This window comes from Bactrocera neohumeralis, chromosome 5 (genome assembly GCF_024586455.1).
Source record: "Bactrocera neohumeralis isolate Rockhampton chromosome 5, APGP_CSIRO_Bneo_wtdbg2-racon-allhic-juicebox.fasta_v2, whole genome shotgun sequence".
NCBI lineage: Eukaryota > Metazoa > Arthropoda > Insecta > Diptera > Tephritidae > Bactrocera > Bactrocera neohumeralis.
In genome coordinates this window covers 54487234-54505958 of record NC_065922.1, presented here as the reverse complement: position 1 = coordinate 54505958, position 18725 = coordinate 54487234, and the positions used below count along the sequence as shown (strand labels likewise).

The 18725-nt window shown below is 37.0% G+C and overlaps 2 protein-coding genes across 4 annotated transcripts; one reads left to right on the top strand and one right to left on the bottom strand.

Annotated features, from left to right (window-relative positions):
• Positions 1-2438: 2438 nt before the first annotated feature.
• On the bottom strand, positions 2439-16116 carry LOC126758160 (NCK-interacting protein with SH3 domain). 2 transcript variants are annotated; one of them, XM_050472253.1, is made up of 9 exons: positions 15777-16116; positions 15144-15328; positions 8524-8673; positions 7244-8440; positions 6985-7182; positions 6808-6916; positions 5520-5729; positions 5293-5465; positions 2439-4395 (listed from the first exon to the last, which is right to left on the bottom strand). In XM_050472253.1, exons 1-9 carry the CDS (start codon positions 15778-15780, stop codon positions 4204-4206), a joined length of 2418 nt encoding a protein of 805 aa, XP_050328210.1. In that variant the 5' UTR covers positions 15781-16116; the 3' UTR covers positions 2439-4203. The 2 variants fall into 2 exon arrangements, with proteins under 2 accessions (XP_050328210.1, XP_050328211.1); XM_050472254.1 differs by lacking the exon at positions 15777-16116 and adding an exon at positions 15441-15716.
• A 408-nt stretch (positions 16117-16524) lies between these two features.
• On the top strand, positions 16525-18595 carry LOC126758852 (nudC domain-containing protein 1). 2 transcript variants are annotated; one of them, XM_050473263.1, is made up of 4 exons: positions 16525-16774; positions 16839-17721; positions 17779-17989; positions 18052-18595. In XM_050473263.1, the coding sequence occupies exons 1-4, from the start codon at positions 16632-16634 to the stop codon at positions 18534-18536; spliced, it is 1722 nt and encodes a 573-aa protein (XP_050329220.1). In that variant the 5' UTR covers positions 16525-16631; the 3' UTR covers positions 18537-18595. The 2 variants fall into 2 exon arrangements, with proteins under 2 accessions (XP_050329220.1, XP_050329221.1); XM_050473264.1 differs by having other exon boundaries at positions 16675-16774; positions 16828-17721.
• The last annotated feature ends 130 nt before the right edge of the window (positions 18596-18725 follow it).

The following is an 18725-nucleotide window of genomic DNA, read 5'->3' as shown; positions in this document are numbered from 1 at the left end:
GTATGCGCCATAAATTAAATATAAACAAAAAATTAATTAAAAAAACAAAATAAGGAAATTTAAGCAAGCAATAAAAATGTATTGTCAATAAAAATGTATTGTCTCCCAACAAAGTTAAAAAAAGCTGTGAACATTTTTTGTAAATCGAAATCGTAAGCATAAATAACTGTGTATTTATAAAATATTTTATTATGATTTTAAAAGTGCTTGTATTGGTTGTACTTATGCTTTATAACAAATCATTGGAAATAAACAAAAAAGTGCAAATTTGAAAATTGGAAAACACACAAAACAAAAGAAAAAGCTGTATTTTATTTCACCGTCTGCTAGTGAAGAAAATGTAGTAAAAAAATTTAGGCTTCCACTGCTTACTGGGTTTGGGAACATGACTAAAGCGGTATGACTGTTTGATATCAAACGGTTCGAAAAGGTCCTTTCCGATCCTGACGGAACTTTTGGTATTGCTCAACGTCAGCTTACGTATTAGTTTTGCGTGGACACCAACTTCAAACATCGCGACATAGAGGCTTTAAAATGGAGGAGAGGTGAGAGGTTAGCGCATGGTGAATATCTGGTCGGTTGTTGATTTTCCGCGTCTAAAGACACACTGATAAGGTCCAATCAGTTTGTTGACGGTGGTATTTAATATTTCACACAATACGCCCGATAGAACCTTATATACGTTGTTTAGGAGACTTATTCCACGGTAGTTGGCGCAGATGGTGGGGTCCCCTTTTTGTGGATTGGGCAGAGCACACTTAAATACCAATCGTTGGGCATGCTTTCTTCCGAGCATATTTTACAAAGACTCTGATGCATGCTCCTTATCAGTTCTTCGCCGCCGTGTTTGAATAGCTCGGTCGGCAATCCATCGGCCCCCGCCGCTTTGTCGTTCTTCAGATAGGTAATTGCTATTCGAACTTCTTCAGGGTCGAGCAATGGAACGTCTGCTCCATCGTCATCGATTGGGGAATCGAGTTCGCCTTCTCCCTCCATAATTTTAGTACAAGAGTATGCTCCGGTCTTAAAACCTTCTGTTAGTCGCCGCATTTTTTCGTAGAATTTTCGAGCATTACCCTTATCGGCCAGCTTGTCAAGCTCTTCATACTCACGCATTTCGCTTTTGCTGCCTGCAAATGCGTCTCGCTTTCCTCTTCAACTCTCGGTATCTATCCCATCCCGTGCGTGTTGTGGTCGAGGTAAGCAGTCTGTTTAATTTTCGCTGCGACACGGCACTCCTCGTCGTAGCAGCTGTTTTCTTTTTTTTTTGCTTTTTCCGAAAACCAATGATTTCGGTTACAGCTGTACTTAAGGAGCTTGAAATGCTATCTCACAGTTCCCTTATACCGATTTTTTGGCGAGTGCTCTCAGAGGGCAGGAGTGCAAATCGAGTAGATAATCGCTCGGCTGTCTGTTGTTATTGCAGCTTTTCGAAGTCGAACCTCCCTTATGTTTGTTGACGTGCGTTTTTTGCTGCACAGAGGCGGGTGCATATCTTGTCTGCAAGAAGATAGTGGTCCGAGTCGATGTTAAGACCTCGGAGCGTACGCTCATCTAGAACACTGGAGACGTGCCTTCCGTGTATCACAACGTGATCAACCTCAACCCATTTGGAGATGTTTCCTCGTGGAGGCTGAATTTACCGACTGTTGCGCCAAAGATACCTTCCTTGCCCACCCTTGCGTTAAAGTCTCAAAGCACGATTTTGACATCGTGACGGGGGCAGCTCTCATAGGTGCGCTACAAGCGCTCATAGAAGGCATCTTTGGTCACCTCGTCCTTCTCTTCCGTGGGGCGTGGGCGCAAATCAGCGATATGTTGAAGAACTTCGCTTTGATGCGGATTGTGGCTAGACGTTCATCTACCGGAGTGAATGATACCACCACGAATCCCACACCAAACTTGCGCTCCTTTATATGGCCACTGTAGTAAATGCCACAAAGACCTACTTGCCTCAGTCCTTATCCCGTCCATCGCATTTCTTGGACGGCGGTGATGTCAGCCTTCACTCTAACGAGAACATCAACCAGCTGGGCAGCGGCACCTTCCCAATTATGGGAGCAAACATTTCAGAGGCATGCCCTTAAATCGTAATCCTTCATTCGTTTGCCATGGTCGTCATCAAAAGGTGGGTTTCTCATCCGAGGCTGATTGTTGTTTTTCATTGGGTGTGTTTTGTTTACGTGGCGAGTCCCAAACCCAGCGCACAACCCTGTGGAGGAGATGTTTCGCCTTCTCACTTTAGCTCGCCTTCAAACGGATATTCTTAGGCTACCCAGAGGATACTTGGTCTAGGACCGGAAGTCGTGAGCTGCTTGAGCCATATGTAAAAAATCGCTTCTAGCCACTCCCAAGTGAATAGCAATCAGATAACTTTCCTCACTTGAGTGAACTTCTGCACATGACTCCATCCTCCACATAAACTACACAGTAACGAGTTATTGAATAAAACAATGATTTTATTACTTTCACCTTAAAACTTTTGATTTAATCTCGAATTAAAATGTGCTAGTGTGTGTGTAGACTTTTCAAAAATGAATTGAACACATTTTGCCATTGGATGTCTTTTGAATTGATTTAAAAACAGTCATATAGTACATATAACAACAAACTTAATATATACAATAGATAACAATAATTTTTACACATACATATATTTGGTAACTACTATCTTGACAAGGGCAGCTGAGGCTTAACTTTTTCAACTCTACGAAAATACCAAAAAATTTTGATAAATTTCAATAAAAAAAATTTGTTGTGCCATAAATTTGGAATGCCAGTATTTTAAAATTTATGGTTTTTAATAAATGTTGTATTTGATTTGAATGCATTAAAAAATGTTTACACAGTGTGGTTAAGTACAGGTTTACTGTAAATGTTTTCAATTTTTTTTAGTCTACTTTTACGGTTTATATTTTTTAATATTTCTGATCGAGAACTGTTTAGAAAATTTTTTTAATTTAAATAAATAGTATTTTTATTATACCATATGCATATGTAATTTGTCAATTTGCAGTTTCTCAGTATTTTTCAGTATTGGCTATAACATATTCCGTATATATATGTATATTTAATATATGGTCATTTATTTAATTTCATTATATAGATTATATAGTCAAATTTAACATTGTATTGTTTAAAATTTTTTTTGTTATATTTGTATATATTTATTAACTTCGTTTATTCGTTACGTTGTTCTGCATTAGAATTGTTTTTAGAAGGTAAAAATGTGTTGCTGCCGCTGCTGCACGCTGCAAACGCCAATTCGATTACATTTCTTTCTAAACATTAGTGCTTAAAGTAAGTTTGCTTATAAATAAAAAAAATAAATTAATATCTGTATGTCGGACTAGTTGTTGTTGTTTTAAAAAGCTAATATAGATCTTTGTAAGAAGTTAGTATTTTGAAAATAATTAAATAATTAACGAGGTGCGCTTAAAATACCGTTTAAAACTTTCAGTTTATTGTGCAATTTATGCTTTGGCTGCGCGCTTCTGTGTTGACAAACAGAAATAATTGAGTATTTCCTTTGATGATTTGTTCCTGGAACAACCATGTAGCCTTTTGAATGAGTGCGTGCTCACTGAGGGCTCATACAATGTTACATCGATATTAAATATACTTATTTTTTTATAATTATTTTTTCTAATATTTCAGGTATAATTTCAAATATTGCAAACTGTTTCAATATTTCTGCTTAACTAATTGCTTACGTTTAATATTATTTTTTGTTTGTTGCGCCGTCAACATGTCAAATGCACACATACAAATGTTTGTTATGCACTGGTGTGGCGTTGCCAGCTGTGTGAGCGTATGCTTCATTGCCATTTAGAACATTTCGCACTTGACCAAGTACTTAATAAGGTATGATTTTAATACTAATGTATGAATGCTTGAATCTAATAATTAAATTTATATTAATAAATATTTTTTTTTGTTAATTTATTGTTATTATTAACAATGAGAATTCGAGTTTATGGAAAGTAAATGTACAAAATGAATAAGCGACAAACACACGTAAAATAATAGTTGCATTAAAATTTCCATTACAAAATAGAATTGTTTACAAAATAAAGATTAAATTTATGTTACGGTTTTTAGTAAATAATATAGCCATACTAAAAATTTACTACAATTAGCTCAGTCATCGAAATGCATTTCTCCTCCTCCCAACCTACCCTACCATAAATGCCGTTCTAGCCTTTAGGCTTTGAATAATTGTGGAAATTCGTTAGCGATCTCGCGCACTAACTGTTGATCTGAAGCGCTGCACTCGGTTTCTTCGCAAAAAATGCGTGTAAATATTTTCATAAAGTCCTGCTTACGATGCTGGTGCTCAGCATAATTAGTATTGCGTAGAATGCGTCGACATAGTTCCAAGTAGCAACGACGCATCTGTAAGAAGAAACCACAGCTGAAGTTAGAAGAAGTAGGGAATAAGTAAGACCATGACCAAACGCTAGAAACTCTCGTAAGTTGTACAAATAATATTTGGCTATAACTGAAAAAAGGTTGCATATGACTATTATCCACCACTTAAATGACTACAATGACGACACGTGGGTTAGATCTAAAACTCACAGATACAAACGTGGTTAGATATCCGAAAATACAGTCTTGGATGGATTTTAAGATTTTAGGTGGGACATTCGACAGTCAAAGCCGTAACAAAATCCTTAAGCCGCTAGCCGGCAGCACATGGGGAAATGGGGAAGAGACAAGAGACAGTTAAGGAGCATAATGAACCCCTTTCCAAGCAGTTTCTGGTGGGGCGGTTTTCGTAGAAATCATCCCTGCATTCACTTGCATCCTAGGAGCATCAAGAGGTATTTCCTCAACCACGTCGACGACATGAAACAATACGCCGACCAGACGTCGGACGCAATAAACTTCAAACATACATTAACCAAAATATGATTAACTTCAAATTTTCTACTATCACTGCCAAATAAATTCGTATCATCGCTTTGATTAAATTTCAACTGGACAATGTCCTAGGGTTATGAGCCGATTAATCAAATGTTCCCCACAATTGTTATAAGCCATGGCAGGGATGGCTTTCAGTGCTTTCAATGGCTTGATTTTTTCGATGTCAGGTCATTTTTGGAGCCCCATTCGCTGAATTGGGGCTCGGTTCATTGTTAGTTTCGACGTCAATCATTCAAGCATCTCTTTTGCGACCTCTACTTGAGGATTCAGGCCATTTGGTACGGATTTAGCATTGACACGAACCATTAGATGTACCCAGCTATTTTACTAATATGTATATACTACGTAATTTTAGCCACTTACCGGATTACCGGCACACAAATCGGACAATTGTCGCACCAAAATATCAATGAGCACTTTGTTGTCATTCGTGTAAAACATGCCAGCCGTATCGGGATTGCTGAAGATATCGATAAACATTTTGAGCACTGAATTCATGGTATCCGTTGAGTGTTTCAACAACTTGATTGGATCTTCTGCAAAGCGAGCAAAAGTTAATATGGATATATGAAAGAAAATGTTGTAGTTACCTTCTCTATTTAATAATAACAGTATTTTCTCAGTGAATATTTTAGCGCTGGGCAAGCTTTGCATGGCTTCAACGACAACGTTTTGCGAAAAGTCGGTGAATTGTAGATTGAATGCCAATATTAAGGATATAACCATATCAACTAGAGTTTCCGGATTGTTGCCTTCAACGATTTCTAAAAGGAAACTCGCAAAGTGCACACCAAGATAATCTGAAAGCAATAATTTGTAGTTATTAATATTTAATACAAGTTATTACAATTTTTAGGCAGAGAATTGAAATCCCGAAAAATTCAATTCCCAAACACCAAATCCCCAAATTACAAACCCCTAACTCGAAATCCACAAATTTACATCCCCAAAAAGAAGTTATAAGCGAAAAAACTGGCGACAGCTCGGGTTAGAAACTGAGTCCAGGCATAACACTAATCACCCCTTTGCATGCTCTATGAAGCTGGCTCTCTTAACCCGTTTCTTCCTTTGGTCCGAACCCGTAGAAACATCACGTTTCCAGGGCCTACCGTTAAATGACTTCGATGACATTTAACTTTTTTTTACCCTAGCGCAGCTTTGGTTTGGGAAGTGCTAAATGTTAAACTCCTACCTATCCCGAATAGAAACTGACATACCCAACTTATGTCCTGCATGCAACAAGTGCCCGCACCATACTAATCACCTTTTTTCATGCTCCATAAAGCCAACTCCTTTCCTTTGATCCGAACCCGTCGAAACTGCTCGTTTCCTCGGTCTCCCGTTAAGAGACCTCGATGAGAGCTAACATTTTACTTTTGCCCAAACAAAGTCTATGTACTCGGTACAACAGCAACAACAACAACAGTTAACTTATAGCTTTCCCCTAAGCAGAGTCCGGATAATCTTTATAGAACATCCCGGTGTTGGATTGGTCAGGGTTATTTTTTAAACGAGAGCCGAAGGCCGCCATTGCAAAAAGGAGTTCTTAGCGTAAGAACAGATGCCACCCCGGTGTTGCATCGGCCAGGTCTCCGTTCCCACGACAGTCGCGTCTACGTAACCGGGACGAACCCGGATTTTATGTGTCCAAGGTCAAGGTCCACTGTCAACTCGGCAGAATTCTGCTGCCACAACAACAAAAATCAGCCCGGAGTATTTTTTAAAACGCAAACGAAGGCCGCCACTACAAACAAAAAGTTCGTAAGGTAAGAACTGATGATACCCGCCTTTGGATTCGTCAGGGTTATTTTATGGGTGGATTGTGAATTTTGGGATTTTGAAATCGCTGATTTCAAGCCTAACTGATTTTTTACGCACCTTGATGATTTACTGGCATTGGTTGACCTAATGAAAAGATGATTGTTAACATTTTGACAAGTTTCTTAAATTTATCTAAGTTGGCAAAATTGGTTTTCATATCTTCTACCTGAAATATAGGAAATTTGTGAAATTACCATGAAAATTTTAACAAAAGAGAAAATCACTTGAACTCACAATTTCTAATGGCAATACAGATGTAAGTAAAATATCGACTATAATATGGTCCAAATGGCAAGCAGCGGTAAAAGTCTTCAGCAATAGCTGTTTAATAGGCCAACGCGTTTCCATTTGATAATACTGCACTAGATTAATAAGCACCTGGTACTGGTCGCACGACATTTCATAACAACTAATATTTTCGTCGGCATTATTCTAAAATAAAAAAATTGTTTGTAAAAAAATTTGATTTGTTGTAAATTTTCACCAAAATTACCAAAATTTCCACTAGTTCCTCCAGAAATTGTATTATGTCATCCTCATCTTCGTACAGCATCCACGAACGTTGCTCCGTATCGTTTTTACAATCCGCCAGCTGCGAGAATATGTACTGAAGACGTTTCGAGTCATGCGTCATGCCCAACAATGCTTTTGGTGTCTCCACTTTGTCGGTTACATGTATCGCCACAGCCTCTAAGTATGGATTTATGGCACCGTTATATAATTGCTCTAGGCTAGTGAGGACCACGCGTAAAGCTTCGCATGACAAATCGAAGCTTAAATTCGTATTACGCCTTATTATATCTACAATTTGATAAACATCAGAGGATTCCACTTTCAAATCAGCGCGTGTCACGCCATATGCAGCTGTATTTGTGGTAACTATAGTAGTACCGGAAGCACCTGCTGGCAAAGCCTGCTGCACAGCTAATTCCTCACTATCCAGCGCTTGGCTATTCTCAACACTGTTGGTAAAGTCACCACGTCCATCGTTTGCCAACGTTGCAACGTCGCGTCCATCGCTTGCCGGTTCACTGCCTTCGGATTTCTCAACGAATTTCTCATCATTGAAATGCTCACTGGTATCAGTTAAGGTATTTGTGCCGCCAGTTATACCATTGCCGGTAACAGCAGCACCGTTGCAGCTATTACCCCCACCGCCACTGCCATTAGCGTCGCCCGCCTCACATTTTCGCTCGCTGCCATTCTGTTTGGCATGGCTCTGGCCGGGCGATTCACGTTGACTAGTTTCTTTGTATGTGGTCACCACATCTTCGCTTGTTGTCGTTGTAGTTGTGGTAGTCTCTGAAGGCTCTGATGTGACACTGTTATCCTGTGTGATATCACTGGCTTTATTGCTGCTCTGTGTTTGTGTTTGCGATTGCTGTGACTGTTGTTGTTGTTGTTGCTGCTGCTGCTGCTGTTGCTGTTGTGATTGCTGTGTCTGTATCTGCATCGTGCCCATGCTATTGGATTCTTGCATAATTTGTGGCAACACAATACCGACAGCTGGGCTAGACATCGATTTTTTATTGCTATCCAAGCGATTTGAACGCGGTGGACTTAGTGGACTGTGCGGTGTTGGCTGCGCTGAAGCGGAAGTGGCACGATTACTATACGATTTGGAGCAGTTTTTCTCGCTAATACTTTGCGAAAAAGACAAGGAAGAGTCGCAGTCACGTTCTGAGTAGTCCTGCAATACAAATGCACATATATGTATATATGAAGTAATATCATGAAGTAATATATTATCTTTTTAGGTTCATATTATTTTACCAAGTAAACTCTCTCCATGGCCATTTTCTTTTCGCGCAGCCGCTCCAATAGTTCTTCTTTGGGCATAATTCCATTGATTTCCGTCTCTTTCGACTTTTCAAGTGACTCAATTGAGGAGTTGAGGAAACTGATGAGAAAATCCGGTTCCACCTTCAAAATGGTGTTGAGAAAAATTTTTAGTGACATATTAGTGTACTTGAGGTTAGTTTCGAATATTTTTCTTTAAGTAAATAATTATATCAAACTAAGAAAAAATATTACCAATGATTTTCGCCAAATGACCATGAATAAAGTCAATGACAAGATATAGTAGTAATAGTGGTAAATGGAAAACACTTGGATTTTTCTCTAAGGAAGGGTTGCAAACTCGACAGTATTCTCCAAAAATATTTTATGGATTTTTAATCTCAAAATAAAAACAAAATATAGTATTTTCATATACAGCTAAGCGAAGGCCGCTTTCAGGTACTACATGTACACCTTTCCCACGGCAGTCGGGTCTAGGTAACCAAAACGAACCCACATTTTTATCCGCTCAAAGACTGTCAACTCTTTGTGATAAGATAGCTGGGCTCCGCGTTGTCGCAAAAGCCTTTTGGCCCAAGACCGCCAGAAATCTAGTGATCTCTTTGCCGTGAGTAAGGCTTGCCTCTTACCAAATGTGTGGCATTTAACAGGCCATTGTCCTATTGGCGTCTACGCAGTAAGGCTGGCTCTTACCAAACACCATCTGCAGAAGATGTATGGAAGATGAGTCGGAAGCAACTCAACACTTCCTTCTTGACTGTTCTGCGTTTCAGAGGTCAAGACTTAAACACTTGGGAGCGCATACCTTCAGACATCCCACCGCACTGACGGGAATGGAAATATAAGTTCGAACACAGGAGTTCTTATTTTCTATGGCTTCACAAAGGACTACATATCGCAGTCCACGCGCGATCTCTCTAGATCAGCCATCTAACCTAACCTAACCCTAGCAATCAAATCAACATCTTTAGGAAACAAAGGGCTCGAGGTGGGTCGTGGAATCCAAATAACATTTGCACAACAAAGACAGCAGCCATCTGTTTTCATGATCATTCAAACCCATTCATCTAATAACCTTTTCCCCAGGGTTCAAGTCCAATAGAGTTTATATCTAGATCTACTAACAAATAATATGGAAGACAATGTCTAAAATTACCAAGGCTTGGAATAACTATTACAATAAAAAAAAATGCAACAAGGGCAGTCAAGCATTCAGCACACTCCATTACATATCCATGTAAGATCCCAAAGCGTCAATCAAAACAATATATGTATATATGTATGTAATTTCTTCTTCATATGCTTTTGGGTTATCACCAACCTTGTAGGAAATTGGTGTTTGTTTGATAATAGTTTTGTACCTTCAATGGTTGCTCGTTGCGTAAAAGCATATATAATGTGCAAACGACTGGCTGACAAATCCTGAAGTTGCAAGCCTGGTGTCTTTAGATGAATGCACACCATGATATTGAGAACAATAATCACTCACGACCCAGTGACTAGAGCTTCAAAGTCTTCACGGACTACAGTCGAGTAGCAGTTCTAAAATATGTTGGGGCTTGCATGTTCATGTGTCTTATGGCAGCGATAGAAGAGATACAGGATCGCACCTCGCTCTAGTTAGTGATTAAATACATTGCAAAATAAACCATTTCGCAAATGACGCCACACAAAGTTCTTTGTGTTAATAGTCATACCGAGATAAGGAAGAGTTAAACCACTTACAATATCTAGAACAAAGCTACGCAAGGGTCAATCTCGATTTTCGCGGTAACTCGAGCTCTTCGTCTGTAATGGCTGGTGATTTGCCTCGAAGTACGTCATTCACTGAGAGGGAGTCGCTGAAGGTGTTTATAACTCCAACGTGAATGGCGATCAGTGCATGTCTAAAGTTTGTTTCGTCCGAAGTCTGGTCGACGTTTTGTTTATGTTGTCGACTTAGTTGAGGAAGGACCTCTTGATGCTGTTGTTATTGTTGTAGTGTTGTTCCTCTTGATGCTGTTGTTGTTGTTCTAACGGATATCTAATCCCGGTTATGATGATAAGGATTATCTAGGCTGTCGTCGACGTCATCTAAAGGGAGGAAATGTACTGTTTCGACGGGGGCGGACCAAAGGAAAGAGGGTGTCAGATGAGTGGGGTTGAGTTGCAAAGAGGTGGCCAGTGTCATGCGGAGACTCATTGCACGCAGGACATATGTTGGATATGCAGGGGTCTATTCTGGATAAGTAGGAGTTTAACCTGCTACAATAGATAGATAGATAAGTAAATGAGGAATGCACCGCGACCTTAGGTCTATTGTGCCCTCTCCTAACTCACAAGGACTCACTTAGACTCAACATATTGCTACAGTATCCAGAACGGAGCTGCGCCCTCTTAATGCTTTTAGGTGGTGGTTTCGTTACAATCAGATGACTGCAGGGATGCAGGCGAAACTGCTTAAAGAGGAGTTCATTCTGCTCCTTAACTGTTAGCATCCGGGCCTCACAGTACAGATGTTCAATGGGAGACATCAAGAGGTAACCCGTTGTAGTCCGAAGTGCAGTGTTCTGACATGTCTGTAGCTTCCTCGTCTGCGTTTCTCTGCATCCAGGCGACCATATTGGTGCGGCGTAGTTAAGGACCGGCCAGCCGATTGCCTTGCATGTTGCTAACAACGTTTCTACGGCAAAGCGAGAAAGGTCGAATAGATAGCCGTTTTCTTTTGAGCACATACCATCAATTCCATTTCCCAAGGTGATTGAGGAATGGTGGTTGAGGGAGTTTCGAGATGTAGAAGTTAAACAACAACGGGAAGAGACTATATTTTTTCTTTAACCAAACATTTGAAATGGTATTCGGTGTAATTATTTGAAGTCATTTTTTTTACCATCTGGAAAACCATATTGAGGTTCACATTTCTTTTGGGGACGCGGATGACGACGCGGACGCCCTCAATGACAATATATGCGTAGATTTTGCAAATTAGATTGATGGCAGCACACATACATACATATGTATAATGGTATGTTAATTGAATAAGGTCACACATGTGACAACAAAGCAAGTACTAAGTACTAATTATAACAGTTAAGGAATATTATGTTGCTCACAAACCGGTTCTTTAGTATAGAAGTAAATCAATAAAAAATTTTTGCAATGCTTTGTGATGAAAATATTATTTGCAAATTAAAAGTAAATAAATAGAACAGACTAAATTTAAATGACGGAAAACCCAAAAATACAGCTGTTACTGTCAATTCACATCCATCAGCAATGGAAACAGCATTACGTAGTACATATGTATGTATGTATATACTTATGTATGTAGGTATATGTATATGACTTTATGAGGCAAGGAACACGTAGGTAAATAATGACGTTGTTGACAACTAGTTGCTCGAAAAGATCATCTAATCATACCGCAAAAAATATATGTACATACATATATCAGAATCTTTTCAGTATAGTACTTAGACGAATGTTAAATAAACAGAGTTTTTCGTCTGGTAATTTTTACTATGGGGAAAAATTGTATTGGAAAATTGCTTAACATTTTTTGTTTTCAATGGAATCACGCCAGTGGAATCGTTGAAAATGTTGCAACAGAGTTTTGGGGAGGATCCTTGAGTTATCTAACTGAAAATTGGAGGTGACGTGGAACTTAATCCGTTCCCACGGCATTCGGGTCTAAGTAACCGAAACGGATACGGATTTTTATCCGGCCAAAGACTGTCAACACGGCACCTTCCTCGAAATTGCTTTAGGAATGTTTTATGCCGCTACAACAACAATAATGTGGAAGTGGGTTTATGAATCAATCGAAAATTGGATAAAACGTTGGCCTACTTATATTGGCCAAAAGGGAGCATATTTTTAAGGCGATAATTTATATTAAAAATAGTGAATATATTTTTGTAATCAGGTCGGGTCAATTTTTATAATCAGGTCGAGTCCATTTTGATTAATGCAAAATAAACGTTTGAGCTTGGCCTATGACGGACCGTCAGCCAAGCAGCATCCGAATACGCGCTTTAGTTATTATGACGTTAGAGATTGGGAATTAATAGATGGAACTGCAAGAACTGAAGTGTGACATAATTTTAAACCCTCAATTGAAGAACATTTCTTATGCCGAAAAATATGTTCCTTAAAATGCTGCTGTCAAAACAATAAAAATTATTTTGATTTATTTTTTAGTTATATTATGAAAGGTAACCAAACTTTTAAATATCTACATATGTATGAATTTTTAGACAATAAAATATTTTTATAAAGTCGAAATAACTCGATAGGACTGACCAGGTAAAACTTTTTTCTGAACCCAATAGAGAACACTTGCCATGTTCTTAAAGTTAAAATAACGAAGAAGAAACCCAGGGCTTTAGAAAAGCTTGACGCAATCTTGTAGGATGTCTAGTACAATGAGAAGTCTTGAAGTCTTCCAAAAGTTAATCGATTATATGCCAACGAGTCTTAAGGTTGTCATATAATCAAAATATTGAAAGCTAATTTTGAATTAGTAAGTACAATATTTAACTAATAAAAAAATTCTCTTTATGATTGATTGACGGAGAAAAACCCAAAGCTTGGAAATAATTGTTCCGATTAACTAACAAAATCGTTTGATTATTGATCAATGAAAATAACAAAAAATATACATATTATTCTTTTTGTCCGGATTTCTCTGTCCGGCACTGTAAGTTATATACAAATACGAAATCAAAGCATCCTTTAGTGCAACAAAAGAAGAACCCAATTTTGACACATTAAAATTCTTAAATCAATGAAATAGGTAAAAGTGTGTAAGCAGGCATCTTCACACATACATATCTAAGCACTATTATAAATATATTCAGCGCTATAGAGTCGCTCTATAATGCTTAACAATGAGGTTTTGTCCGAATATTGGTGTCAATAACCCTCAAGTTGCATTTTATCCACTCACTGATGCTATCATCAACAGCTGCAGCTCCGGGAGACAAGTAAATCCGAAAAAGAGGCAATCTTCATGGGTAATTATAGGTTGAGTATGTGCATACATACAAACGCTATTCGTACTTCAATGCACATGCTGTGTACTGACAAGCATTAAAGTACAAGCGGACGCAGTAAAAAGGGCAAAGTAAAAGTGAAAAGTATATTAGTATATTAGTATAATTAAAGAATTAATCAATATACTATGCATATGAAGCGAGAAGGATATAATGCAAAATGGCCACCATTTGAAAGATATTTTTAAATATGTTACTGCATTTGGAAATTAAATTTATAATGTCATTGTGATTATTTTTCATTAGGCCCGTTTTGGCAGTAAAACTTTGCATTTAAATTCATAACCCTTTTTGAAACTTGATTTAGTTTTTAGATATTTTATTTTCAAATATTGAATTTACAGACCTCTATAAGTATTTTTTTTTAATATGAAATATAGCTGCTATATAAATAAGGAATACGAAATCGAACAGAAGTGCAGCGCTATGAGTAGTTGTGTTGCTTCTGCTTCGTTGCATAAGAAAATGATTTCTGACAAATTTGGAAGGATTCGCTTGCCAATTTTAAATGCCCTTATGTAATCTTAGAATAAAGTAGATGCATACTAGTATGTATGTACCTTTTTGTTTATATATTTATACATACATATATTGCATTGTGGAACGAGATTTTGCTATTTCAAAAATTAAAATCTTTTAAAAGTTATAAAATTACTAACTTCTAAGCTGATATAAGCATATGTGTACATTGATTACATATTTTCAGCAATTTCGTAAAGATGTGAAATATTTATTATTAATAAATGCTAATTATACATAGCTTTCCTGCATCTTACCATTTTCTCAGCGGTTCTACAAAAAGTTGTAGCTAACAAATATTACAGTTTCAAAATAAGAAAAACATTTTAAAATTTCGATAATAACATAGCTGTTTGTGTTTTATTGTAATCTGTATGATCTATAAATAAACAACTTAGTGGCTTGAAATCGTTGAAATGCATCATAATCAATCATAAAGAGAAATTTTCCGTTATTGTTGTTTTATGAGTAGCTCTATAAGCTATAATCGCTTTCTCAAAAGGTTAATAAATCAAATCAAAGACTATATAACTAAAACTCTGTTAAATATATCGAAATAAACGATCTTGTTTCTACTCATATGTATTTTACGACGGTTTAGGTTGAGCATGAACAATACACTCTGATTAACTCTATTAAGATTTATCAGTTATGGACTATAAACACTTATAATAAATAAGAAAACAAAATATTTATTCATTAAATGCCAAATTTAAGGATTTATGATTAATACCGCACAATATCTGAAGTTTATTACCGACTTCTGCCTTGGTTTTAACACTTTAAGTATTTATTTCCTCCACACTCGAAATTTAACTGTTCGTATACGTATAAAGTGAATATTCCGACCTACGTCACTAGGAATAGAGTTGGCAACTTAAACTTTGTAAATATTGCAATGAATTGTGCTGACCACACCCCTAAATTTGAGTTACACAATAGCCGACTGCTATTAATTATTATTCCGCATATTTTTGTAAGTACAATATTAATAACCGACCGCTTTTAATGTTGAGGCAGACAAAACATGGAGAGACTTACCTTAATTTTCATTACGTAATTTGATGGCACAAAACCAATATTGCCTTTCATGCTAACTACTTGCCACCAGTTCCGTTGACGTGCTGAAGTCTGGTATAGTATGAAGTATTCTCCTTCATCGAAGCTTATCGTTTTGGGATAGACCGCCTGGAAGTCGTAAAGTGCTTTAAGCATTTCGATGCTTTCTACGCGCACGAAACCCAACAAGATATTCCAAGAAATGTAAGCAACGAAAATAGAGAATACAGGATATTATTAAAAGGTATGAGTAAATTATTCAGTTAAATTGATAAATACATAATAGACAAATATGACAGGTAAAATGTGAATAAAAACAACACAATAACAAAAGCACGTCTGCAGCAGAAGCTGCGGCCCAAGGCACTAAGCGTGTTTGTTTCCAATTCGAAGCTTCAAATACTTGCCCGATTTGGCAAGTTAGAATGCGGAAAGCAGAAGGCAACGGTGTGAAATTGCCAAATTTGCTCATAATGCAGTTCTCACACCAGCACCACCCCCATTTCCCATCAACGTACACACATGACTTTCAGTTTAGTTATTGTACACATCCTGCACCACGATTATTAGCCACGCTTTTTATGCATTTCGTTTCCTTATTTACTTACAACTTACCCATTTTCTAGCCAAGGACGTAATTTGGACTTCTTGATTTTATTTCTCTTTTACATTGACGCGGTGTGTATTATTTAAGTAACAATATAGGAACGCTAGGCGTCAACACAAGCAATGCAATAAAAAGTCCTTAAAACCAAAACTTTTTATATATGTATGTATGCACACTTAAATTATTATTTGCTTCAAATTTTTTCCGAATTTTTCAAATTTTGTTTACAACTTATTCAAATTTACATACACTGAAAGCAAATAACACAAATTTTCCACAAAGTTTAAAATTATACGTTTAGATTTTCTAATCAAACTAATTTTTCCAAATGCCACATATAAATGATATGAAGGCAAACAGAGAATCATACAGAATGCCTGAAAATTTACCCACCCATTTCCTATAGGTTCTGGATAAAAAGGATACTGTAATGAAAGTCGGGAATCAAAATAAAGAAAAACTAAATGAAATAAAATGTCAAACTGGATCTGCTGTACCAGTGTGGCAGAGTTTGATAAAAAAGGATAGCGAAAAATACTGTAATCAGAGAACGTAATGTAACCACATAATTTGGTAAATAGCGAACTATCAAAGAGTTAGAATATTTCAATTCGATAAAATTGATAGTAGTTTTAATAACGTTTTGAAATTGTTCATCATTAAGCAGTAAACATTTCTATCCTGGTGAACGAAACCATTTTTGTCACTATTAATAATTAAAAGTGGCATCTCCAAAATGCAAAAAGTGCTAAACACAGCCAAAACATGTGTTTATTTGTTTACGGAAACGTCATATATTAAAAAGCCGAAATTACATTTTTCAACAATTTGTTTTCTTTGTATGCTGAAATAAAAATTTTGAAATGTCTAAAATTGTAGAATTGCGTCCAGATCGTAATCTCATACGAAACAATTTCGAAGGTTACAAGTTATCGTTAGATCCGGTGCCACTATTACGCCAGGAGCTGTCTTCCCTTCCTTTTAGAGCTGAAACCAATGAAGACCAGTATGTAAATATATATAACCGATTTATAGCACTCAGCACTCTAATATATATAGACATTCTTAAGGTACTCTCTATTGCACGCGGAACTTTTCTCCATGCAAAATTTGCTGCATGTGGATCCTTGGTCTCGTACAATTTGCTATTATATTAGTCGCCTTGGAGAAATTATAAGGACTGTTTATAATGAATCAACCGGTCGTGGTGAATCAATGCAAATCGTATATCGCCTGAATACGGCTGCTACACGTGTGAAAGGAGATTACAATTATTCCATGCGCTTTATATCTGAAAAGTACTGTGTTATATGCGATGGTATTCAAAGCATTTATTTATTAGACACCAAAGATCGTCTTAAGGCAACCGAATGGATTTTGATTGCCGAAACGAACTTAAACAATGAGGCGCTGGGAGAGCGTAATTTTATGCTATTTGATTGCCGCTTGGATATTGTGCAGGAGAAAAAACAAATCAGTATGGCAATTGGTAGAGTTAAGAGGATAGACAACATCACTGCGGGTGGATCAAGTCATTTCATGCACTTGCATTGGGGAAAATGGATACAAAATGAAAACTGGGATTTTTCGGTGATTGATACCCTTGAAGGTAAAGGATCTTTGTATTACTGTGCTTTTGAACCGCGTGCGGAATCCCTGATTATATGCTCGAATCATGAATATAGTTTTCGTTCTAAAAAAACGAATGGTAGTTGCGAAATTAATGTTGAAAACGCTGAGCTTCACGATGAAAATTATGAAATTGGGGGCTACACTTGGTCACAAACAGACGAAGACATCATTATCAAATTTGACGTTAAGGAAGGGAAAGAAAGATCAGATTATAAGATAAAATACGTCGCTAATAAACTCACTGTAAAAGTAGGCGAGGAAGTGCTTCTTGATAATGAGCTATACGATAAGATTGATCAAGAGTTGACGACATGGACTATCGTATGTTATTTATGATATTTATTATAAATTTTTTTTACTAATTTTTGTTATTTTTAGGAAAACAATTATTTACAAATAACTCTAGTTAAACAAAATCAATCTTCGAGCTGGTTATCACTACTCAAAAATAATGCTGGGCCTAAAGAAACGTTGGATGATAGCAGACAATCCGATTGGCCTATCGATCAAAAGCCTATAGCAAATTTAGAGACACCTATCGAAGATTGTGACTTTCCAATGGGTACTATCGACGATGAAATCAAAATTGGTGAGTAAGCATCAATTTTAAACCATTTTTATATAAAATTATTATTTATGTACATTTTGAAGGTCGCTATCATATGCCAAGTAAGTCGGTTACACACGCTGTTTTGTTCGGATCAACGCCTCCGATATTTTCCACTATTTTGCGTCCCGGGTTTCCTAACGCTTTGGCGATAAGACAAGACGTTGATGCTGGGCTTTGGCTGCAGCAGTATAATCCGTCCAAACCTGAAGATTGGTCTCTTCGGCATGAGGGCAACTTGCATGCATTTGGATATGTGCAAGCTTCCAAACAACAACGAAAGTTCGTTGATTGCTCACCAGATTTAAACTACGCAATTATTTGTGAATCGCATCGTCATGTTTTCCTTTACAAATCAAATTACGACGGAGCAGATGGATTGAGAAACCGTAATGGTCCACAAGTTAAAATAGGCAAGCAGCATTTAATAACACTTGAAGACGCTGGCGAAGTGCTAGGATTAGCGACTGCTGAACATGTAGTAACAATACTTACCGAACGTTGTATTATACATTTGCAGTTAAGTTAACTAAAGTAATATAATATATATAGTTTATAATGCAAAATAAATTTTATATGAGTCTAAAATGTTTGATTATATTCAATTTAGTTTTGCGCATATAAGTTAATAACTTGTTTATTGAGTTTAGTTTGTGTGAGTTTCAATATTGTATTGGTTTAAAACTAAAAGCGAATTACTAACAATTCGAAGACGGTA